The following is a 25,691-nucleotide window of genomic DNA, read 5'->3' as shown; positions in this document are numbered from 1 at the left end:
TCTAGTCCTCCCGGTTTTGACCCTTGCCTGTTTCTGGACTTTGTACCCGCCTGCCTGACCATTCTGCCTGCCTTGACCACGAGCCTGTCTGCCACTCTCTACCTCCTGGACTCTGATCTGGTTTTGACCTTTTGCCTGTCCACGACCATTCTCTTGCCTACCCCTTTGGATTAATAAACATTGTAAGACTCCAACCATCTGCCTCCTGGGTCTCGCCTTGTGCCTTGATAGTCTGTTTGGTTACCAAGGCAACTACTGTAGCAATGTAGTAAACTTGCTACCTACTTCAATGGATGTTGAACACATTTCTACCTGCAAATGAACATTTTCAGTGGTAAATGTTAGGGATGCACAATATATCGGTAAGCATATCGGAATCGGCCAATATTAGCTAAATATGCCAACGTCGGCATCGGCCCGATGTGTAGTTTAACGCCGATGTGCAAAACCGATGTCAAAGCTGACGTGCAAACCTATATGATGTAATGACTCCACGAAAAATACAGCGCTACACGTGCAACACAACATTCCTAACCTAGCCCACAATGTCTGCTGTGTGGATCTATTTTGAAGTTTCAAAGGAAGATAAAGGCCATATGCAATGTTTGTGCTGCTATTATTTCCCGAGAAGGGGAGAAAGTGAAATCTTTCAATACCACAAACCTATTTACTCAATTGAAAGTGCATCACCCCTAGACGTTCAGTGACAAAAGCAGACTAAGCACTAAGCAAAAGAAACTAAGCACACACTTCCAACAACTAAACAAGTTCATGTCGAGAGGCCATTTGAAAGAGTAAGAAAATTTCTGTGAGATAACTCAAAGGTGAAATCATTAACGCCAAGATAATGGAATTTATTGCCCTTGACAATCAACCGTTCTCTGTCGTGGATGATGTTGGCTTTCGCCGACTGGTCAAGCAGTTCGAGCCCCGGTACACACTACCAAGTAGATGTTGCCATACCGGAGTTACACATGATTGTTGAAACGCACATCCAGGAGCTACTTGCTATGGGCGTCACTGCTATTAGCTTCACAACTGACATTTGGACCAGCGATGTCAGCCCCATGAGCATGCTCAGTCTGACAGCACAGTGGGTCGACAAGGATTTCGTACTGAGGAAAGCCGCATTGCATGCTCAAGAATGTGTTGGTTCTCATACCGCTGCTGCCATTTCAATGGCATTTGAGAACATGTTTGAAACTTGGAAATACGAACACACTCTTAGCTCCATTCAAACAACTGACTGGAGAAATAAGCTCCTCAACTGCGTCTGCAGCAGACGTGATACCCTCGATCAATGCATTGAAACGCTTGCTCAACAAAACTGCCCACACAGACCGTGGGGTTAAAACTTGCAAAAGTACTCTACTAGCGGCTGTGAACAAGCGAGAGTCGGTGGCATTCTCTTTGAGCCTCTTTACTGTGTCGCCACCATGCTCGATGCAAGGACCACTACTTCGATGCAGACAAGAAACAGGGTTTACGTGAAATGTTAGACACAGCTGGACAAGATGGAAACGGTGACAGTGTGCACCGAGGAAGAGGACCCACGGACAGACAGAGCTGAAACTTCACTGCTTGACATGTATGATGAAATCTTGGTTCAGAATGAAATGACTGAACAAATGAACACCGAAACAGCGCAGCAAGTAAGTGAAAGAAATAGGTTTTGATTACGTTTTACTGGTAATGGGGACATACGTAAATGCCAACAATAACTTTTTTGGTTTGTGTGTGTTGCAACTATTTAACTGTACTAGAATGCTTAAGGCCATTAACATTTACATTTTAGTCATTTAGCAGACACTCTTATCCAGAGCAACTTACAGTAGTGAATGCATACATTTCATTTTGTGCATTTCTTTTTTTTTGTACTGGCCCCACGTGGGAATCAAACCCACAACCCTGGTGTTGCACACACCATGCTGGCGTTGCAAACACCATGCTCTACCAACTGAGCCACAGGGAAGACAGGGAAGACAGAATGTTAAATATCAGTTATCGGTGTCAGGTTTTTTGTCAAGGAAAATATTTGATATCGATATCGGCCAAAAATGTCATATCGGTGCATCCATAGTAAATGTATTAAATTATAGCTATGGAATAAAAGGGATAATCAACTCGGGGCTTTATGCATTCTATGGAAAACAATGCAACTCCGTGGAAGCTAGTTTCACTCTGCTAGAGTTGTGGAACACACCTCCATGTCGTTCATTATTTTCCATAGAACACATAGCCTCTCGTTGATTATCCCTAACATAATGCCCATCTAGTCCATAAACAAACACACACACACACACACACTTACAGTAGCAGGTACACACACAAATCCAGAAGAAGCATTTTCTGAGAGTGAAGAACTACCTCCGCTGGCAGTGTCTCAAATAGTTCTGTTTACCTTCCATCTCATCAGTGACTGGGATGCTGATGGGAGGTGACAGTCCCCTGGCTGAGTCTGCCATGTTGATTTACTACTTACTTCCAACAGGACAGGATGAAGAGAGAACAGGATGGGACACTCCCTGTTTGGCTCACCACTTAAGTCACTCAATGAAAGTCCATTGGAGTCGCTCATTGAATGAGAGACCAACTGTAGCCGTTGGATGAAATGCAGACCTCAGGCCATGTAAATGGTTAATTTAAAAGCCCAATATTCATCGAAGGGTTGAGGGCTGGGAAGGTACGGGAAACAAAGTAGCGTGGAGACTGGGTACATGGTATGGTGCAGGGCTCAATCACCACATCTGTAAATGATTGGCCCAGTGCCTGTGAGATAATTAATAGCATCATCCCCAGCTTCCAATTGGCTCATTCATCCCCTGTAACTATTCCCCAGGTCGTTGCTGTAAATGAGAATGTGTTCTCCGTCAACTTACCTGATCAGGTCACTTTTTGGGTGACCTGATCAAATTCACATAGAACTGTGTTATAGATATGTCAGTCATTCTCATTGAAATCAAGTCTACGATGTGGTAGATCTGTTCTATGTGCTCTATTTCTATGCTTTCCGTTCTTAATAAGTTTTGGTTTTGCCTCTTACTCTCGTTTATTTTACACCAGCTTCAAAAAGATGAAAATACAATATCTTTGTTATAGAAAATATATTTCACAGCGGTTTAGACGGTACAATGATTCTCTACAATATACTTGCTTGTTTTGTCACAAACTGAAATTAAGTTAACTATTAGAATTTTTGCAACCACGAAATGGTGGAGCGATTTCTGCATAGTGCATCTTTAATCAAAACACTGTACACACATGGCACAGTATAATTTTAGATACTGGTTCCAATCAGGATTGTTTGCCTTTTTCACCCAATCTCTCTCGCCACCTTCTCTCCCTCTCCATTTCACCTTTCACTTGCCACTCTCTTCTCGCCCCCCCGCTCTCTCTCCCTCTCTTTATCCCTCTTTCTCCCTCGCTCCTCCTCTCTTTCCTTCCTCACATTTACATGTCTATGATAGCCTGTCTTGTCTCCCCTCCACCCGGAGGCCATTGGAAAGCCTTTGTCTCCCCTCTACCCGGAGGCCATTGGAAAGCCTTTGTCTCCCCTCCACCCGGAGGCCATTGGAAAGCCTTTGTCTCCCCTCCACCCGGATGCCATTGGAAAGCCTTTGTCTCCCCTCTACCCGGATGCCATTGGAAAGCCTTTGTCTCCCCTCCACCCGGATGCCATTGGAAAGCCTTTGTCTCCCCTCTACCCGGAGGCCATTGGAAAGCCTTTGTCTCCCCTCTACCCGGAGGCCATTGGAAAGCATTTGTCTCCCCTCTACCCGGATGCCATTGGAAAGCATTTGTCTCACCTCTACCCGGAGGCCATTGGAAAGCATTTGTCTCCCCTCTACCCGGATGCCATTGGAAAGCATTTGTCTCACCTCTACCCGGAGGCCATTGGAAAGCCTTTGTCTCCCCTCTACCCGGAGGCCATTGGAAAGCCTTTGTCTCCCCTCTACCCGGAGGCCATTGGAAGGCCTGTCTTGTCTTGCCTGAGGGGAAATACAGGGCTGTGCTCTCCCTCTCACACATTCCACTGCCTCCCACCCAGTCCCTTCCTTCCCCCAGCCTGGCCCAGTAAGCCTCAGGCCTTCGCCTCGCCACATTTTATGTGCGTCCCAAATAGTAGTGCACATTAAAAGGAATAGTGTGCCATTTGGGATGCAACCATGGTTTGAGTGCATTCTGAGAATGACTAATAACAGACTGGATGGAGGCCAGGCTATCCTCCAGGCATCTGGGGAAACAGCTCATATACTTGAAGTGGATTTGTCTCTGATGTTGGTCCCCCTTAAATGCTCTCTCTATTTTCTATTTCTATTTTCTATGAAGACAGTGAGTGGCAGGGCATTTCTTCCCCAGTGAACCTGTGAGGCTAATCAAGTACAGTGTTTCTTGCTCCCTCCCTTTCTTTGAGTATCTCTCCCCCTGCTTTCTTCCTCTCTGTCTCGCTCTGCCCCCCCCCCGCCCCCTCGTTGTCTCTCCCACCCTACATCCCTCTCTTTCGTTTAGCTTGTGTTCCATGTTGGTGCATTAATCTCTCTCTCTCTTCACTCCACCAATGTGCCTCCTGTCTGTTTCACTTTATCACCTTCGTTTAAAACACAGGCTGAGAGGCGCTGGGTCATTTTGTCTCATTCTGTCCTGTCATTTATTCTTCCTCGTCTTGAACACACCCCAACATCCTCTTTAACGACTTCATCTTGTGTCTATTTTGGAACTCTCTCTGCTCCTCCGCAAGGTTGAAATGAGACACAGGGAGCTAAAATACTGTAAGTTAAAGCAATTGCCACGCTCAAATCAAATAAGCCCGAGGGGAGAGAGAAGGTAAAGAGACATCTTGACATTTGAACACCTGTGTGTGTGTGTCTCTCGCTCTCTCTCTCTCTCTCTCTTTCTCTCTGAGCTAGATCTCCCGGAGCTGGATCTATACCTGGCCCTTTATAATTTTTGATTGGTTGAGGTGAGCCACTCAATGTCATGACCCCTCTTCTCATTTGGTCTTTGTTTGTGCAGGAGTACCAGGCATTATAGGGAGGAGCAATTACCTGAGGGCTATACAGAACACAATTATGGTGACACAAGCCATAAACCTTAATGATACACTACTGAACACCAGTGTACCTCTGTGACACTATACTGTACGGCCAGAGCCATATCTCTTTAGGCCTATGCTAGAGGTCGACCGATTAATCGGCATGGCCGATTAATTAGGACCGATTTCAAGTTTTGATAACAATCGGTAATCTGCATTTTTGGAAGCCGATTATGGCCGATTACATTGCACTCCACGAGGAGACTGCGTGTTACGCGAGTGCAACAAGGAGCCAAGGTAAGTTTCTAGCTAGCATTAAACTTATAGTCAAAGGTATATGAAATACAAATGGTATAGAGAGAAATAGTCCTATAATTCCTATAATAACTACAACTTAAAACTTCATAACTGGGAATATTGAAGACTCATGTTAAAAGGAACCACCGGCTTTCATATGTTCTCATGTTCTGAGCAAGGAACTTAAATGTTAGCATTTTTTACATGGCACATATTGCACTTTTACTTTCTTCTCCAAAACTGTTTTTTGCATTATTTAAACCAAATTGAACATGTTTCATTATTTATTTGAGACTAAAAAGATTTTTATTTATGTATTATATAAAGTTAAAATAAAAGTGTTCATTCAGTATTGTTGTAATTGTCATTATTACATATACAAACATATTATATATATATATATATATATATACATATATATAAATAAATTGGCTGATTAATCGGTATCGGATTTGTTTGGTCCTCCAATAATCGGTATCGGTATCAGCGTTGAAAAATCCTAATTGGTTGACCTCTAGCCTATACAGTATGTTTCTGTGTATGACCATACTAATCTAATTTTATTTGTCACATGGGCCCGATACAACAGGTGAAATGCTTGGTTACGAGCCCTTCCCAACGATGCAGAGTAACAAAAACAGTAGCACAAGAGGATTAAAATACACAAGAATGGAGCTATATACAGGCAGTACCAGATCAATGTGGAGCTATATACAGGCAGTACCAGATCAATGTGGAGCTATATACAGGCAGTACCAGATCAATGTGGAGCTATATACAGGCAGTACCAGATCAATGTGAGGCTATTTACAGGCAGTACCAGTACCAGATCAATGTGATGCTATATACAGGCAGTACCAGTACCAGATCAATGTGGAGCTATATACAGGAAGTACCAGTACCAGATCAATGTTCAGAGGTACAAGGTAATTGAGGTGGATAATTGCATAAAGGCAGGGTAAAGTAACTAGTCATCAGGATAGATCATCTCCTCTTGTGACACTAGTACTTAAGTATGGCCATATTTAAATCAGCAATCAACAGGAGAGGACATCATTTACTACAATGTCACTCTCACTTTAAGCCCATTAGGCTTTTGACAGCTAGTGTCATTAAACAGTTTTGTTTCTAAAGTAATGCATTACCCCCCAGTCTTACAGGGCTCCAGAACATCAGTTCATCTTGGTGTTCGACATTCCCATCACTTTTAATTCAGTGGTGAGACCATCAATATTGATTGGCTTAAACAAAGTTGAAGCAGACAGTCTTTGTTAATAATATATATATGTTTGGGTATCTATTGATCCCAGAGAAGAGTGCCTACTGGCTTCTTGACATGTAGGACTGTATATCTGACCTCACCCCAATTACTGGTGTGGTGCATATGCAGAAAATAGTCCCATGTAAAATGTGAAGTAAAAACAAGAAATGTGACATTCTGAAATCTTACTGCTAGAGGCAGTAATGTAACAACACTGAATGTATATCCCAAATGGCACCCTATTCCCTGATCAAAAGAAGCACACTAAATAGGGGAAAGGGTGCCATTTGTGATGTAGTCTTATTAAATGACCCACTCTGTATGCACCCTAGACTGCAGTGTTTTAGTAGATAGTCCTCCTAATACATAAAAACATCTCTCATTTCAATGAATTTACTACTGCAAGGTGATGACTCTACAATCTCCACATAGATAATACAATTTGTCATTCTAATTATAAAAGGGTATGAAGAGACTCCCCCGCCCTCCTTTCGGCAAATAAGACCACGACACCATTTTGTTCCTCCCTTCCTATAAGCAGAAACTCAAAACAGGATGTACCCATGCTAAGGACTATTCAACACTGGTCTGACCAATCGGAATCCACGCTTCAAGATTGCTTTGATCACGCGGACTGGGATATGTTCCGAGTAGTATACGCTGATTCGGTGAGTGAGTTTATAAGGAAGTGTATAGGAGATGTTGTGCCCACTGTGACTATTAAAACCTACCCTATGGCAGAATACAGAGCAGACATTCCCTCCGCAAGGCAATCAAACAAGCAAAATGTCAGTATAGAGACAAAGTGGAGTTGCAATTTAACGGCTCAGACACAAGACGTATGTGGCAGGGTCTACAGACAATCACAGACTATAAAAGGAAAACCAGTCACGTCGCGAACACCGTCTTGCTTCCAGACAAACTTAACACCTTCTTTGCCCGCTTTGAGGATCCTACAGTGCCACTGATGCGGCCTGCTACCAAGGACTGTGGGCTCTCCTTCTCCGTGGCCGACGTGAGTTTGACATTTAAACGTGTTAACCCTCGCAAGGCTGCCGGCCCAGACAGCATACCTACAATTGAAGTCGGAAGTTTACATACACTTTAGCCAAATACATATAAACTAGTTTTTTCACAATTCCTGACATTTAATCAGGGTAAAATCGGTAGCCTATCAGAAGCTTCTAAAGCCATGACATCATTTTCTAGTATTTTCCAAGCTGTTTAAAGACAGTCAACTTTGTGTATGTAAACTTCTGACCCACTGGAATTGTGATACAGTGAATTATAAGTGAAATAATCTGTCTGTAAACAATTGTTGGAAACATTACTTGTGTCATGCACAAAGTAGATGTCCTAACCGACTTGCCAAAACTATAGTTTGTTAACAAGAAATTTGTGGAGTGGTTGAAAAATGAGTTTTAATGACTCCCTAAGTGTATGTAAACTTCCGACTTTACTGTATGTTAGCACAGCTGAAAACTGTTGTACTGATTAAAGAAGCAATAAAACTGGCCTTCTTTAGACTAGTTGAGTATCTGGAGCATCAGCATTTGTGGGTTCGATTACAGGCTCAAAAGGGCCAGAAACAAAGACCTTTCTTTTGAAACTCGTCAGTCTATTCTTGTTCTGAGAAATGAAGGCTATTCCATGCGAGAAATTGCCAAGAAACTGAAGTTCTCGTATAACGCTGTGTACTACTCACTTCACAGAACAGTGCAAACTGGCCCTAACCAGAATAGAAAAAGGGGTGGGAGGCCCTGGTGCACAACTGAGCAAGAGGACAAGTACATTAGAGTGTCTAGTTTGAGAAACAGACGCCTCACAAGTCCTCAACTGACAGCTTCATTAAATAGTACCCGCAAAACACCAGTCTCAACGTCAACAGTGAAGAGGCGATTCCGGGATGTTGGCCTTCTAGGCAGAGTTGCAAAGAAAAAGACATATCTCAGACTGGCCAATACAAATAAAAGATTAAGACGTGCCATTGGAACACAGGAGTGATGGTTGCTGATAATGGGTCTCTGTACGCCCATGTAGATATTCCATAAAGAATCTGCTGTTTCCAGCTACAATAGTCATTTACAACATTCAAAATGTCTACACTGTATTTCTGATCAATTTGATGTTATTTTAATTGACAAAAAATGTGCTTTTCTTTCAAAAAGAAGGACATTTCTAAGTGACCCCAAACTTTTGAATAATAGTGTATATACTACAATTTGTTTCTATTTGTCTTCTATTTGTCTATGTAACTTCTTTATGATATCTTATTTATGAGTCTTATTTTTGTGTATAATTTTATTTTTATATAGTTTTAAATGTTATGATAATTTATTTGTGTTGTTCCAAATGTCTGAATAAAACTTACAGTTAGTGCAGATTAGGTTATTATAGTTTTGTGGTTTTATTTAAGTTATTTGTATAAGTTAAGATTGGTATTTGAAATTCAGTTTTTTAGTTTTAGTTCATTTTCAGATCCACTTCACTAGTTTTTATTTAGTTAAACTTATCAAAACATTTCCATTTCGTTTTTATATTATTTTGTTTCAGGGACAGAAAGTAGTCGTATCCATGGCAGGCTAGTAGCCATTTATGTGTTGTATATTGGGGATACAAATTGTCCATCTTGCGCCTACAAATTTAACTGCATGAACTTTACAAAAATCCTGTGATCAAAGGTTATGAAATTTTGACTGCAGTTTCTATAGTTGCTTTTCATCGCTGGATATGCTCTCACCGGCTATATACTGCTGATTGGTTTTAGTTCTGCCTCCTATAGCACTGCCCGGTCAGAACATGATGTTGAGGCCCATTGTCAACACTTGGTCACCACATACAGTCACAGCTGATTCCAATAAAGTTCTTAATATTGATGTGTGGTTCTAAGGAAAGATACAATAAACAATCAATAGGATCCATTTACAAGACACTAATGAAATATATATGTGTCGGTATATATATATATACTGCTCAAAAAAATAAAGGGAACACTTAAACAACACATCCTAGATCTGAATGAAAGAAATAATCTTATTAAATACTTTTTTCTTTACATAGTTGAATGTGCTGACAACAAAATCACACAAAAATAATCAATGGAAATCCAATTTATCAACCCATGGAGGTCTGGATTTGGAGTCACACTCAAAATTAAAGTGGAAAACCACACTACAGGCTGATCCAACTTTGATGTAATGTCCTTAAAACAAGTCAAAATGAGGCTCAGTAGTGTGTGTGGCCTCCACGTGCCTGTATGACCTCCCTACAACGCCTGGGCATGCTCCTGATGAGGTGGCGGATGGTCTCCTGAGGGATCTCCTCCCAGACCTGGACTAAAGCATCCGCCAACTCCTGGACAGTCTGTGGTGCAACGTGGCGTTGGTGGATGGAGCGAGACATGATGTCCCAGATGTGCTCAATTGGATTCAGGTCTGGGGAACGGGCGGGCCAGTCCATAGCATCAATGCCTTCCTCTTGCAGGAACTGCTGACACACTCCAGCCACATGAGGTCTAGTATTGTCTTGCATTAGGAGGAACCCAGGGCCAACCACACCAGCATATGGTCTCACAAGGGGTCTGAGGATCTCATCTCGGTACCTAATGGCAGTCAGCCTACCTCTGGCGAGCACATGGAGGGCTGTGCGGCCCCCCAAAGAAATGCCACCCCACACCATGACTGACCCACCGCCAAACCGGTCATGCTGGAGGATGTTGCAGGCAGCAGAACGTTCTCCACGGCGTCTCCAGACTCTGTCACGTCTGTCACGTGCTCAGTGTGAACCTGCTTTCATCTGTGAAGAGCACAGGGTGCCAGTGGCGAATTTGCCAATCTTGGTGTTCTCTGGCAAATGCCAAACGTCCTGCACGGTGTTGGGCTGTAAGCACAACCCCCACCTGTGGACGTCGGGCCCTCATACCACCCTCATGGAGTCTGTTTCTGACCATTTGAGCAGACACATGCACATTTGTGGCCTGCTGGAGGTCATTTTGCAGGGCTCTGGCAGTGCTCCTCCTGCTCCTCCTTGCACAAAGGCGGAGGTAGCGGTCCTGCTGCTGGGTTGTTGCCCTCCTACGGCCTCCTCCACGTCTCCTGATGTACTGGCCTGTCTCCTGGTAGCGCCTCCATGCTCTGGACACTACGCTGACAGACACAGCAAACCTTCTTGCCACAGCTCACATTGATGTGCCATCCTGGATGAGCTGCACTACCTGAGACACTTGTGTGGGTTGTAGACCCCGTCTCATGCTACCACTAGAGTGAAAGCACCGCCAGCATTCAAAAGTGACCAAAACATCAGCCAGGAAGCATAGCATCTGTGGTCCCCACCTGCAGAAACACTCCTTTATTGGGGGTGTCTTGCTAATTGCCTATAATTTCCACCTGTTGTCTATTCCATTTGCACAACAGCATGTGAAATGTATTGTCAATCAGTGTTGCTTCCTAAGTGGACAGTTTGATTTCACAGAAGTGTGATTGACTTGGAGTTACATTGTGTTGTTTAAGTGTTCCCTTTATTTTTTTGAGCAGTGTATATATATATATATATATATATATATATATATATATATATATACACACACACACCGGACAGTTTATTAGGTACACCACCCCTCGAGCGGCGTAGCGGTCTAAAGCACTGCAACTCAGTGCTAGAGGCGTCACTACAGACCCTGGTTTGATCCCGGACTGTATCACAACCGGCTGTGATCGGGAGTCCCATAGGTTGGTGCACAATTGGCCCAGCGTCGTCCGGGTTAGGGGAGGGTTTGGCCGGGGTAGGCCGTCATTGTAAAATAAGAATTTGTTCTTAACTGACCTGCCTAGTTAAATAAAGGTTACATTTTGTATTATTATAATTTTTTATTTTTTTATCATAGAACTGGATCGCTTCTACTGACAGTGAGTCACGTGGCTTGCTCTTTAAAGCAGGCAGATAGGCATCGAGGCATTCAGTTTATGTTCGATTGAACATTAGAATGGTCAAAACGAGTGACCTAAGCAACGTTGAGTGTGGTGTGATCGTCGCAACCAGGCACACCGGATCCAGTACCTCAGAAACGACCGCTCTTCTGTGTTTCTCACACGACAGTGTCTAGGGTTTACTGAGAATGGTGCAACAAACAAGAAACACACAGTCAGCGGCAGTCCTGTGGGGAAAACAGCTCATTGATGAGAAAGATCAAAAGAGAATGCCAAGAATCGTGCAAGCTAACAGGCGGGCCACAAACAGACAAATAACGGCGCAGTACAACAGTGGTGTGCAGAACGGCATCTCGGAACACACAACTCGTCGGTCCTTGTCACGGATGGGTTATTGTAGCAGACGACCACACTGGGTTCCATCAGCTAAAAACAAAAAGAAGCGGCTCCAGTGGACACACAATCAACACTGGACAATTGAGAAGTGGAAAAACATCACCTGGAACAGAACAGCGAGTTCAGTTTAATTGACTGGCCTGCGCCGTCCCCAGACCTCAATCCAATAGAGCATCATCTGGTTGTTCGCAGCATGAATGTATCGCCATCCAATCTGCAGCAACTACGTGATTCCATCCCGTCAGCGTGGACCAACATCCCTGATTTTAGAGGCAAAGGGGGGGGGTCCGACCAGGTACTAGATAGGTGTATCTAATAAACTGGCCGGTGAGTGTATATGCAATAGTTAGGAATGCAAGAAAAATAAAGAAATGTCCTGCTATAGTATAACATGCAAACACTTGCATAGTCACACAGCAGAATCAGAGAGAGAAAAATAACTCAAAACAAACTTTCAGAAATGATAATGACCATAACACTTATTAGCATGTACAGGGTACATGCAAACAATGCTACCATGTAATGGTGCTAGAAAACAACATTACAACTTATCTTACTTATCTACAAACACCTAGCGCATCACACCAAATATTCCTCAGAGAATATCCCCAAACTGACCACTAGCAGTTCTGGGGGGGTGGGGGGCAGTGCCCCTGTGACAACAATTTTGGACCCCCTTGTGTCCCCCCTAAATGTGGAGTATGAAATAATTTTTACTATCATTCTTTTTTTACATCCGTTATTAGACAGTGGCAACGATGATGATTATGAACATGGTATTTTGCCTGCTAATGCCTGCAATGCAGTGAAGAAAACGATATGACAACAATAACATCTAATGTAACTGGCCCCTCTAACAGTACAACTGGCCCCAGCTTGGCCCCCCCCAGTTGAAATGGTCTAGAACCGCCACTGAAACTGACATGCCAGTGGATGCACAACACTTTAGTTAGGAAACAGCATGTGAAATGACCGTCAGCATCAAACACTTGCTTCTTTCTCAAGACGGCAAAACAAGCTCTAACATAAGGTGTGCGGGGCGGAGCCATGGAGTGAGTCCAAGCGCCCTGATTGGTTGGAATGAGTGAAGGCTTGAAAGGTGATTGACAGGGCTGAGGGCCAATCAGGTTGAAACGGCCCCAATTTTTTACAGCCATCCCTGGATTTCTGGTGGAAATTCACACATCTTAAAAGGCCTCAGTGGGGAGCTTAGTCCTGAAAAGCGGGCCAGAGGGGCAGAGCAGTGAAGCAACCGACCGGGTCGAGTCCAGTCCTTGTGTGCGTCTGGCCGAATTAGAGGGGCAGCTGATTACAACTGTCACATAAACCAGATCTACCATTGTGTAAGAGACACTGAACAAACCTATTGACATGAAATGTTTAAGTTATTACACTAATTCAGTTTATGGGTCTATACATGGCCAATGCCCCCTGAAATAACAAAATATGACGTTTTACAGTCAAAATACCTGATTTAAACATAAGTAAAGGCTCATGGATAATGGTAAAATAATTTTGTAAGATCATCCTGATGAAGTATATACAGCACCCAACTTCAATCCACTGAAAAAAAAATTACCTGCTATGATTAAACATACAGTACATAATAAATTAGAGCCACTGTATTTCCCCATTGGTCACAAATGTGACCGCTAAGATCTTTTCATATTTTCCACGAGCATCATGGATTTAATGTATTGAACATGAAGGCACAGTACCAGTCAAAAGTTTGGACACACATACTCATTCAAGGGTTTTTCTTTCTTTTTTTCTTTTACTATTTTCTACATTGTAGAATAATAGTGAAGACATCAAAACTATGAAATAACACATATGGAATCATGTAGTAACCAGAAAAGTGTTAAACAAATGAAAATATATTTTATATTGGAGAATCTTCAAAGTAGCCACCCTTTGCCTTGATGACAGCGTTGCACACTGTTGGCATTCTATCAACCACCTGGAATGCATTTCAATTAACAGGTGTGCCTTGTTAAAAGTTAATTTGTGGAATTTCCTTCTTTCCTTCTTAATGCGTTTGAGCCAACCAGTTGTGTTGTGACAAGGTAGGGGTGGTATACAGAAGATAGCCCATTTGGTAAAAGACCAAGTCCAAATACAAACAAATGTAAACAATATATTTGTTTAAGCTGTTGAAAATAGACTTTTGGTGCCAAATTCGTCTTTAAAAGTAGACTTTGGAGATTTATGCTTGTGGTCTTGTGACCATATTGAGAAATCATATGAAACTTCCCTGAATCATACTAGACACCTTAAAAATGCAGAATATATTACGTATTTGTTGATAAGTTAAGTACTACTTTAACTTCTCTAGAGCCTTTTTCCCCCACTATTGTGACCGTTGGGATTAAATGGGTTAATAATAAAACATTTAACTTGTGTATATTCAAATGTTTTATTTGATGACTTATTATTTCATTCCAAGTCATCATGTCATCTCTGCTTAGGCAGTAGCAGCCAGTCTATCTCAGTGCTCCTCAAAGAGTCATCCTATTTAGGCTAGTAGCTTAGCTGGCTAGCTGCGTTATGTCTGACAAAAATCACTATTTTAGTAGTTCTTCAAAGTCGAGAAGGCATACTTTTAAGACTGCTGAATTACAACAATCAATCAGATGTATTCTCGGGTAAAGATACCCAATGGCAATTCCATGATAATGGAATAATTTTGAGACTCAGATTTTTCACTTTAAAAAGTATACAAAAAAACTAAACAAAAACCATATAACTATGTACAAGGACTACCTTTAACAATTTCCACTGAACATTTTACATTCGCATGAAGAACTGTGCAGACACAAAATTGGTAACAGAATAAAACTGAGGGAGATTTTACCATAATTCTGTTACCAAACTTTGCATCTGACAGTCAAACGTTTTAGAACGCCTACTCATTCAAGTGTTTTTCTTTATTTTTAATATTTTCTACATTGTAGAATAATAGTGAAGACATCAAAATATGAAATAACACATATGGAATCATGTAGTAACCAAAAAAGTTTAAAACATGAAAATATATTTTATATTTGAGATTCTTCAAATTGCCACCCTTTGCCTTGATGACAGCTTTGCATAGACAACCAGCTGGTTGCACGACAACCAGCTGCCTCTAATTGGAGGTCCTACCAAAACCCCAACATAGAAATAGAAAACTAGATTTAAACATAGAAATAGAAAACATAGAACCTAAACCAAAAACACACAAAACAAACACCCCCTGACCAAACTAAAATGACAAATAACCCCTTTTACTGGTCAGGACGTGACAATGCCCCTTGTCGACGATGTGTTCTGTTCCTCTCCGTGTCTGTCTTGCACCCCAACAGGCTTGCCCCGGCAAGAACCAATGAGAACAGGCAACTGTAGGCGCAATGGATTCTGGTCATTGTAGTTAATTACAATTGTCCCACAGTTGAGAGGACCTGCGCTTTGAGATGACAGAAAAAAAAACTACATGGAATTCAAATAATTGAACCAATTGAATTAGTTATTTAAAAAACGAAAAATAAACGAAAATGTTGGCTAATCGCTCAGCATTACTAGGCTATGTAGGGAATAGGGTGTCACTTGGGATGCACACCCAGTCATTATAAATGTGCAAGAGCAACCCTAATTGATGGGCTCATTAATTGTGCTCTTAAATCCCAGTCTGAATGAAAAATGCAGTTAGGCCATTGTGTCTCTCAGAGACATGAAACAATCTACGCTGTACTGCAGCAGGATCATGAATGTGTGTGTTGTTCTGTGTTCATCTGTCAAATCTTCTCTGCTTCTCCTCCCTCTCTCCTCCCCCCCCTCTCTCTCTCTCTCCTCTCTTCACCCCACTCTCCCGCTGTGAGGCCTCTTCCCTGGGGCAGCCATGATCCTGTCCACAGCTGATAATGAGAAGCAGATTGTGCCTCTGACCTGGAGCTAGTGTACTGCCCTGGGGAGCAGCCTGGTACAATACAAACACCCAACACAACACACACTCTTTATACAACACTACACTGCTTCCTTCTGCCCTGCAGCCGTTTACACTGAGCCAAAACTGCTGAAACGGTGGCTGTCTCCGTTCTTATTGGGATACGCCGTTGGTCCTGCGTGGCCATTCTTTCAATTCAATTAGAGATGTTTCTTTGACCATTCATCGAGAGACTACTAGTTGTTTCTACACAACATATTCAGATAATAATATTCTCTTTGTATCCAGACAAAATGTGTAGTGTGCATCGTTCCTGTCAAGAGTGCAGAGTGCAGTACATACACTACAGCATGTTTCATACCAATGGATACACTAAACCACTACCAGGGCCAGTGCCACATCACAATCTTTATCCCCCACCCAGAGAACACAATGATTATTGTCTAAGACAGCCCTAGGAAAGACACCTGGCTGTGATAACCCTGCTCTGTTGCTTTTCGGCCCAATCTCCCTCCCTGCTTTCATCACCTCACAATGGACCACTTCAGCAGAGCAGGTGAAGAACACCTATAGCCTGGAGGTGTGAGCCATACAGGAAACAGTCAATTGGAATGGGTGGTGGGGACTGGTAGAGAGGTATGTAAGGGATGTAGAGGTGGTCGGAAGTGAGGTGGGGGGACTGGGAAGGGAGGAGAGGGGACTGGGAAGGAAGTAGAGGGGAGTGAGGGGAGAGAGAGAAAGACTGGCAAGTGAGAGAGGAAGAGGAAGCGAAAGAGGTCTGGGGAGAGAAGAGATTGCATCTGGTCTGTCCCACAGAGGTCCATCTGCTGAACAGACTTACCCTAACCTGATTATCACAGACCAGGATGACAGAATGAATATGGCTGATTGACTTATTAAAAATCTGAGTGGTGCATGTCTGATTAAGGGGTTTTAAGGGAGAAAGAAAATAAAGTGGGCAGTGATATGAGTGAAGCCAGTGAGATTAAAATGAGTCTGGACAAACAGTTCTTTCTCTCTCTCTGATTCTAATATAGGACTTGCAAGTGATGGTCATGGTGGTGGGTGTGATGGTCATGGTGGTGGTGGTGGTGGGTGTGATGGTGGTGGTGGTGGTGGGTGTGATGGTCATGGTGGTGGCTGTGATGGTCATGGTGGTGTTGGTAAGTGTGATGGTTATGGTGGTGGTGGTGGGTGTGATGGTCATGGTGGTGGTGGGTGTGATGGTCATGGTGGTGGTGGTGGTGGTGGGTGTGATGGTCATGGTGGTGGTGGTGGGTGTGATGGTCATGGTGGTGGTGGTGGTGGGTGGTGTGATGGTCATGGTGGTGGTGTTGGGTGTGATGGTCATGGTGGTGGTGGTGGTGGGTGTGATGGTCATGGTGGTGGTGGTGGTGGGTGTGATGGTGGTGGTGGTGGTGGTGGTGGTGGTGGTGGATGTGATGGTCATGGTGGTGGTGGTGGTGGTGGTGGGTGTGATGGCCATGGTGGTGGTGGCGGGTGTGATGGTCATGGTGGTGGTAGTGGGTGTGATGGTCATGGTGGTGGTGGTGGGTGTGATGGTCATGGTGGTGGTGGTGGGTGTGATGGTCATGGTGGTGGTAGTGGGTGTGATGGTCATGGTGGTGGTGGTGGGTGTGATGGTCATGGTGGTGGTGGTGGGTGTGATGGTCATGGTGGTGGTGGTGGGTGTGATGGTCATGGTGGTGGTGGTGGTGGGTGTGATGGTCATGGTGGTGGTGAGTGTGATGGTCATGGTGGTGTTGGTAGGTGTGATGGTCATGGTGGTGGTGGTGGTGTTGGTAAGTGTGATGGTCATGGTGGTGGTGGTGGTGGTGGTGAGTGTGATGGTCATGGTGGTGGTCATGGTGGTGGTGGTGGTGGTGAGTGTGATGGTCATGGTGGTGGTGGGTGTGATGGTCATGGTGGTGGTGGTGGTGGGTGTGATGGTGGTGGTGGGTGTGATGGTCATGGTGGTGGTGGTGGGTGTGATGGTCATGGTGGTGGTGGTGGTGGATGTGATGGTCATGGTGGTGGTGGTGGTGAGTGTGATGGTCATGGTGGTCATGGTGGTGGTGGGTTTGATGGGCATGGTGGTGGTGGTGGTGGGTGTGATGGTCATGGTGGTGGTGGTGGTGGGTGTGATGGTGGTGGTGGTGGTGGGTGTGATGGTCATGGTGGTGGCTGTGATGGTCATGGTGGTGTTGGTAAGTGTGATGGTTATGGTGGTGGTGGTGGGTGTGATGGTCATGGTGGTGGTGGGTGTGATGGTCATGGTGGTGGTGGTGGTGGTGGGTGTGATGGTCATGGTGGTGGTGGTGGTGGTGGGTGTGATGGTCATGGTGGTGGTGGTGGTGGTGGTGGGTGTGATGGTCATGGTGGTGGTGGTGGTGGTGGTGGTGGGTGTGATGGTCATGGTGGTGGTGGTGGTGGGTGTGATGGTCATGGTGGTGGTGGCGGGTGTGATGGTCATGGTGGTGGTGGTGGGTGTGATGGTCATGGTGGTGGTGGTGGTGGGTGTGATGGTCATGGTGGTGGTGGTGGTGGTGGTGGTGGTGGGTGTGATGGTCATGGTGGTGGTGGTGGTGGGTGTGATGGTCATGGTGGTGGTGGTGGTGGGTGTGATGGTCATGGTGGTGGTGGTGGTGGGTGTGATGGTCATGGTGGTGGTGGTGGTGGGTGTGATGGTCATGGTGGTGGTGGTGGGTGTGATGGTCATGGTGGTGGTGGTGGTGGGTGTGATGGTCATGGTGGTGGTGAGTGTGATGGTCATGGTGGTGTTGGTGGTGGTGGGTGTGATGGTCATGGTGGTGGTGGTGGTGGGTGTGATGTCATGGTGGTGGTGGTGGTGAGTGTGATGGTCATGGTGGTGGTGGTGGTGGTGGGTGTGATGGTCATGGTGGTGGTGGTGGTGGGTGTGATGGTCATGGTTATGTTGGTAAGTGTGATGGTCATGGTGGTGGGTGTGATGGTCATGGTGGTGGTGGTGGTGGGTATGATGGTCATGGTGGTGGTGCTGGTGGGTGTGATGGTCATGGTAGTGGTGGTGGGTGTGATGGTCATGGTGGTGGTGGTGGTGGGTGTGATGGTCATGGTGGTGGTGGTGGTGGTGGTGGTGGGTATGATGGTCATGGTGGTGGTGGTGGTGGGTGTGATGGTCATGGTGGTGGTGGTGGTGGTGGTGGTGGTGGGTATGATGGTCATGGTGGTGGTGGTGGTGGGTGTGATGGTCATGGTGGTGGTGGTGGTGGGTGTGATGGTCATGGTGGTGGTGGTGGTGGGTGTGATGTCATGGTGGTGGTGGTGGTGAGTGTGATGGTCATGGTGGTGGTGGTGGTGGGTGTGATGGTCATGGTGGTGGTGGTGGTGGGTATGATGGTCATGGTGGTGGTGCTGGTGGGTGTGATGGTCATGGTAGTGGTGGTGGGTGTGATGGTCATGGTGGTGGTGGTGGTGGGTGTGATGGTCATGGTGGTGGTGGTGGTGGTGGGTATGATGGTCATGGTGGTGGTGGTGGTGGGTGTGATGGTCATGGTGGTGGTGGTGGTGGGTGTGATGGTCATGGTGGTGGTGGTGGTGGTGGTGGTGGTGGGTGTGATGGTCATGGTGGTGGTGGTGGTGGGTGTGATGGTCATGGTGGTGGTGGTGGTGGTGGTGGGTATGATGGTCATGGTGGTGGTGGTGGTGGTGGTGGTGGTGGTGGGTATGATGGTCATGGTGGTTGTGGTCATGGTGGTGGTTGTGCTGTTCATTATGGTGCTGGTCATGGTGGAGGTTGTGTTGGTCCTTGTGGAGGTTGTGATGGTCATCATGGTGCTGATCATGGTGGTGGTTGTGACGGTCATTTTGGTGCTGATCATGGTGGTGGTTGTGATGGTCATGGTTGTGATGGTCATGGTGGTGCTGGTCATGGTGGTGGTGGTGGTGGTGGCATATGGCAACTGTACATCCCAAAATACAGTCATGCTTGGATGGGGATGTGAGAGTGGGTGATGAGTCAATTACGTAACCACACCATGAAATAAAGAAAGAGGCTTTGTAGCTTGGCCTGTTGTTGTATATCAGAGAGTGGTGGTAAACGGCATGCGTCACACCAAGAGAGATGAAAGAAGGTGCCATCGTGCTCAACCAATTTGGGAAAAGTAAAAGCATACGTCATATGGAGAGGGGGCTGATAAATAAGGTCAGCATCATCATGTTTCCAGAAGTATGATTCAGGTTCAAGGTGTGACACTGGGGAGACAGGTGTATGAATGTGAGACTAGGCATGTCTTCGCTGTGGCCTTTAGGCCCCACAGCATCTGCTACAGTGTTATGATGAAGACATGAGGTGGATAAACCTTCCCTGTGAATCTGGAGTCAGGCACTCAGTTGATCGTTTGGAGCCAACTGGGTTTGAACCGTTGTCTCCTGCGCTACAAGACTGTTAACCCAAGTCTTGCAGTCTGGAAGGTTACTCATCAAACCAGTCTATGGGCCCTGGTCAAAGGTAGTGCACTATATAGGAAATAAAGTGCCATTTGGGATGCATACAGGGAAGAGTCCGTACAGACTAGAGACTGGGACAAAGCTAAACTCTGCTTTGATTCTCTCTCTCTCTCTCTTTACTGTGTTATTGTTGGCTTAATGAGAGCTTTAAAAGGTGTTGTGTTGCTCTGTATGTGTCAGACCGTTTATAAAACACAAAGCTCTGTGTTTGTTTGTCGCAGGCAGCATCGAGATGCAACAACAAAATGGCTTTATATTTAGCTCCGCGGGTGCTTTGTAAAACGCTTAGGCTCCGACTTTCTGCAGATCCCACTTCTGACAGCATCAAGGCCATCATGAATCCTTTGCATCCATGGGAGTTAATTGCAATGACTGCACTTAGATTGCTGGAGGTGGATAATTAGGGAGAAGAGTAAACGAACACCGCAAATAGAAAGAAAAGAAAGGCCTGTATCTTTGTAGCTCTAACAAGAGAAAGTGAGTGGATCTCTTTTGGGTGAGCCAGAGTTCATTTGGATGCAGGATAGTAGGAAAGAAAGTGTGTGGATGGATCGCTGTTGGAAGAGCCAGCGTTCGCTAATCTGGACATCACTGTATACAGTTGAAGTCGGAAGTTTACATACACTTAGGTTGGAGTCATTAAAACTCGTTTTTCAACCACTCCACAAATTTCTTGTTAACAAACTATAGTTTTGGCAAATCGGTTAGGACATCTACTTTGTGCATGATACAAGTCATTTTTCCAACAATTGTTTACAGACAGATTATTTCACTTATAATTCAATGTATCACAATTCCAGTGGGTCAGAAGTTTACATTCACTATGTTGACTGTGCCTTTAAACAATTTGGAAAATTCCAGAAAATGATGTCACGCTTTAGAAGCTTCCGATAGGCTAATTGACATAATTTGAGTCAATTGGAGGTGTACCTGTGGATGTATTTCAAGGCCTATCTTCAAACTCAGTGCATTTTTGCTTGACATCATGCGAAAATCAAAAATCAGCCAAGACCTCAGCCAAGAAAAAATTGTAGACCTCCACAAGACTGGTTCATCCTTTGGAGCAATTTCCAAATGCCTGAAGGTACCACACTCATCTGTACAAACAATAGTACGCAAGTATAAACACCATGGGACCACGCAGCTGTCATACCGCTCAGGAAGGAGACGCGTTCTGTCTCCTAGAGATGAACATACTTTGGTGTGAAATGTGCAAATCAATCCCAGAACAGCAAAGGACCTTGTGAAGATGCTGGAGGAAACAGGTACAAAAGTACTTATATCTACAGTAAAACGAGTCCTATAACGACATAACCTGAAAGGCCGCTCAGCAAGGAAGAAGCCACAAAGTTCCAAAACCGCCCTAAAAAAGCCAGACTATGGTTTGCAACTGCACATGAGAGCAAAGATTGTACTTTTTGGAGAAATGTCCTCTGGTCTGATGAAACAAAAATACAACTGTTTATCCATAATGACCATTGTTATGTTTGGAGGAAAAAGAGGGAGGCTTGCAAGCCGAAGAACACCATCCCAACCGTGAAGCATCTCAAGACATCAGTCAGGAAGTTAAAGCTTGGTCGCAAATGGGTCTTCCAAATGGACAATGACCCCAATCATACCTCCAAAGTTGTGGCAAAATGGCTTAAGGACAACAAAGTCAAGGTATTGGAGTGGCTATCACAAAGCCCTGACCTCAATCCTATAGAAAAGTTGTGGGCAGAACTGAAAAAGTGTGTATGAGCAAGGAGGCCTACAAACCTGACTCAGTTACACCAGCTCTGTCAGGAGGAGAGGGCCAAAATTCATCCAACTTATTGTGGGAAGCTTGTGGAAGGATACCTGAAATGTTTGACCCAAGTTAAACAATTTAAAGGCAGTACTACCAAATACTAATTGAGTGTTTGTAAACTTCTGACACACTGGGAATGTGATGAATGAAATAAAAGCTGAAATAAATAATTCTCTCTACTATTATTCTGACATTTCACATTCTTACAATAAAGTGGTGATCCTAACTGACCTAAGACAGGGAATTTTTACTAGGATTAAAGATCAGGATTTGTGAAAAACTGAGTTTAAATGTATTTGGCTAAGATGTATGTAAACTTCCTACTTCAACTGTAGTCATTGGAAGTTTAAACAGGACAGACTTTTTCCCTTTTGAGTTCTGGCTGTTCAGTAGATAGTTGAGTCACTTGGTGTATTTGGACTACAGTCAAACTGATGAAGCGACTACATTGTGTACTTATGACTGAGGGTGCCAAATGAATTAGGCTAAATGGTTTGGATAAAGTCAGTTACTGAGGATGGGTGCTCAAACTAATGGTAGGCCTCAATCAAGTCTATATGGTAAATGATTTATTGTGCTCAATGAAAGTCTATGGTTTAATACCAAAGAACCTACAAGCAGAGATCAATTGTTAACAGGAATCACATCTTTGAGGAAATCTTGGTTTGAAAGACCCCTGAAATGATAAGCAAGGTCATGCATTCTAACTCAACAATGGAGCATCTCGCCTGCTCTCAAGAAAGACCAAGGACTGTTTTTCCTCCATAATTTAGTTTCGTTTTTTCAAAGGAGAGCTCTCTTGGAGTCATACAACACAATGGGTGCACATGCCAATGACAGAGAATTGAATACAAATCATTATTAACAAGGGTGAGCAGAGGAAATGTCTAGGAAATCCATTGATTGACAGGTGAAGCACACACAAACACATACCCTCACACTGCAGCATACACCATTCAATAATAACAGATTACCTTGATTGCCCGTATCTATGTAGGCCTATGCTGGTGTTCCAATACAACAGTCCTTGTAATACAGTGACTAAATTACTGCATATACTGCTGAAGAGCAACAATAAGGTAGAAAACACAACTTGGTCTTATCCAATATTTTCAACAAAATGAAACAAGCTCACTAATAAGATTAGTTATAGCTTGAAGGGGTACCAATTCCCACTAGCAGTGCTGCCTCTGTCTATACCAGACTACTAGCTGTGCATTGGGGCTCTGACCACTAGGGGGACCCCAACCATTTATTTTTATATGAACATGGCATAAATCATGGCAAAAGGGCCCCAAAACGTTAGAGGAATCACGGCCAGCCCACCAGACTGTTATTCCACATCAATCACAAGTGTTGGTAAAATGAGCTGCAGTGAGTGAGTGAGCCTTGTTCGTCTGCTCTTATCTTCCTCTAGAGGAGAGGGTGAGGACGGATCGTTGGAATGGATGCGATTGGATCTGCCTCTCTGATTGTTCGCTCCCGTGTCAGATCAAATTACTAGCGCTTTTATCAAGCTTTCACACATAAATGGTTTAGGGGAAACACTCGTTCACCCAACTCACAGACTAAGGCAGGCTCCATCACAATGGATCAAAAGGCATCTGCAAGTTTATGATGTTATTTTTATGTTTGATAATCCAAGATTATCCACTAACAGTATGTGATGCATTTGTTTATAATTCTTGCTAAATATTAAATCCATGAAATGAAATCCTTTAAGAAAAAAACATATTCAATATTTTTAAAGGTTTAATTAAATAAATACTTTCCACATTGAAAAGGCCTAATGTGCTCTGTAAGAATAAGAAAGCAATTCCATCTATTGATAGGCCTACTCTTGTGTTTTTGTTTGTAATGTTTTGTGTTAAAAAAAATGTACGAAGGATGTATAGATTTTTGTAACACACCTGAATTTGTATTCTTCAAAATGCATGGAATTTCAATACAAATCCAAAATAAACGCAGCGAGACACACAAGGCTCGAGCAGCCCTGCTTGGAACTTGACCGCCCACATCCCCAGCATGCGCCCTAAACCCAACCGACGCGCACGGGCTGCTCATCGCATCTGTTCACAACTACCCTCCTCTGACAGAAGCCGCTTTGAAACTCCCGCTTTCAGAAAGTGTTTACTGATTTAATTATATAAAAATAGGCAGCTTTAAAAGAACATGAATTAACATATCGTTCTCTGATCAAAACACATATGAAAGTTGGAGACAGTTGAGGTGAATGGTGATAGATGGACATTAGCATCCAGTGCATTATTAAACAATGGTCCGCAGTATTGCAGTTTAACAGGTGCGCTATCTCAGTATTCTCAATAACGCGGACACTTATTAATCAAGCGAGCCCTGTTAATCCACATCTATCCACGTGCACAAAGGTATTCAAGCTTGGAAATATATTTTATGCAACGTTGACGATTCAAACATGCGTACGTGTGCATGTGCGCTCATCGCTATCATAAAACTAGCACCTATATTTAAGAATAACCAACCCAAACATTTATTTTCTGAATAAAGACACCATGATAACAAAATGCATATTTTCTTGGCGTTTTATTGTTCCTCTCGACAAAATAACGTCCGTGATGAAGTCCAAATTATTAATACAAAAGCGGATTTCCTGAATGTTAAATCAGTCATCTCCCAATGTAGCAATAACTGCATTTTGCTGTATTATTATGCAGCACATACTTGATAGTAAGCAGAGAAAGGGTTAGAATACGATTTGTTTACAAAAAGGCTGCATAGACCGCAAAGCACCAGAACGTGCTCAGTTGCGCCAGACAGAAACCAATGAACAAAGAAATCACACAAAGCTAGCCAACGCCAACTTTTCTTTTAAGCCAGTTTTCGAAAAGGTCAGTTATCGATTATAATACTAGGTAAAGTCCAGACAATGCATTAACGCACCAAAATGTATGATACATTGAAGTGAAATCAATGTGGGTGCTTTATCAATAACAGCGTACTGGGTAGGATATAGAGCAGGCTCTGACAGTCCAAAGCAATAGAGGCTTTTAGGCGACCTATGACCTGGAGGTTGGCTACTTACGGGTACCATCGAAGCGGGTGGCGATAGTGTCCAGGAAGGTGTTCTGCGGGGCCAGCAGACCCCTCATCACCGGCATCCTGGTCCGGGTTGATTGGGTCCTCCTGCCTAGGCGACCCGGGGCAGTGGACTCCTGGTCAGACCCGAACCCGGGCAAGAACCTGGATGTTCCGGGCGCGCATCCTAGCCCCTGGAGGAGCGCGCCGATCCTAGATACGCGTGGCTCCACTTTGAGACCGGGGTTGTGACCATTTCCTTCAAAAGAAAACGTGCATACAGGGTCTTGGAGAACACAAACCTGGCACCAGCTTTTAGCTATAGACAACCAGCTATAAATAACTTAGTGTGTTTATCTTTTGCAATGACTCTGTTGTTGAACCAGCACAGGGTAAGGACAGCGCAAGTTTCGGTGCTGAGGCTGTGAACTGAACTCCGGAGGAAAGCTCCTCCTCGGCAGTATACAGAACAGCGCGCGCTCTCCCCCTTCGCTGTTCCCTCTCCCCCTCGCGGTTGCTTGGTTTCT

At 44.2% G+C, this 25,691-nt stretch overlaps 1 protein-coding gene across 1 annotated transcript in view; it reads right to left on the bottom strand.

Moving 5' to 3' along the window:
• kcnh3 (potassium voltage-gated channel, subfamily H (eag-related), member 3) overlaps nucleotides 1-25,691 on the bottom strand; it is a 207,856-nt gene extending 182,165 nt beyond the window's left edge. The window contains exon 1 of the mRNA XM_045707463.1: nucleotides 25,172-25,691. Within this exon, the coding sequence (XP_045563419.1) occupies nucleotides 25,172-25,247 (76 nt within the window). The 5' untranslated portion in view covers nucleotides 25,248-25,691. The remainder of the gene's footprint in view (nucleotides 1-25,171) is intronic.

The sequence above is a fragment of the Salmo salar genome, chromosome ssa25 (assembly GCF_905237065.1).
Source record: "Salmo salar chromosome ssa25, Ssal_v3.1, whole genome shotgun sequence".
In the NCBI taxonomy this organism is placed as follows: domain Eukaryota; kingdom Metazoa; phylum Chordata; class Actinopteri; order Salmoniformes; family Salmonidae; genus Salmo; species Salmo salar.
This window is presented reverse-complemented; position numbering and strand designations above follow the sequence as displayed.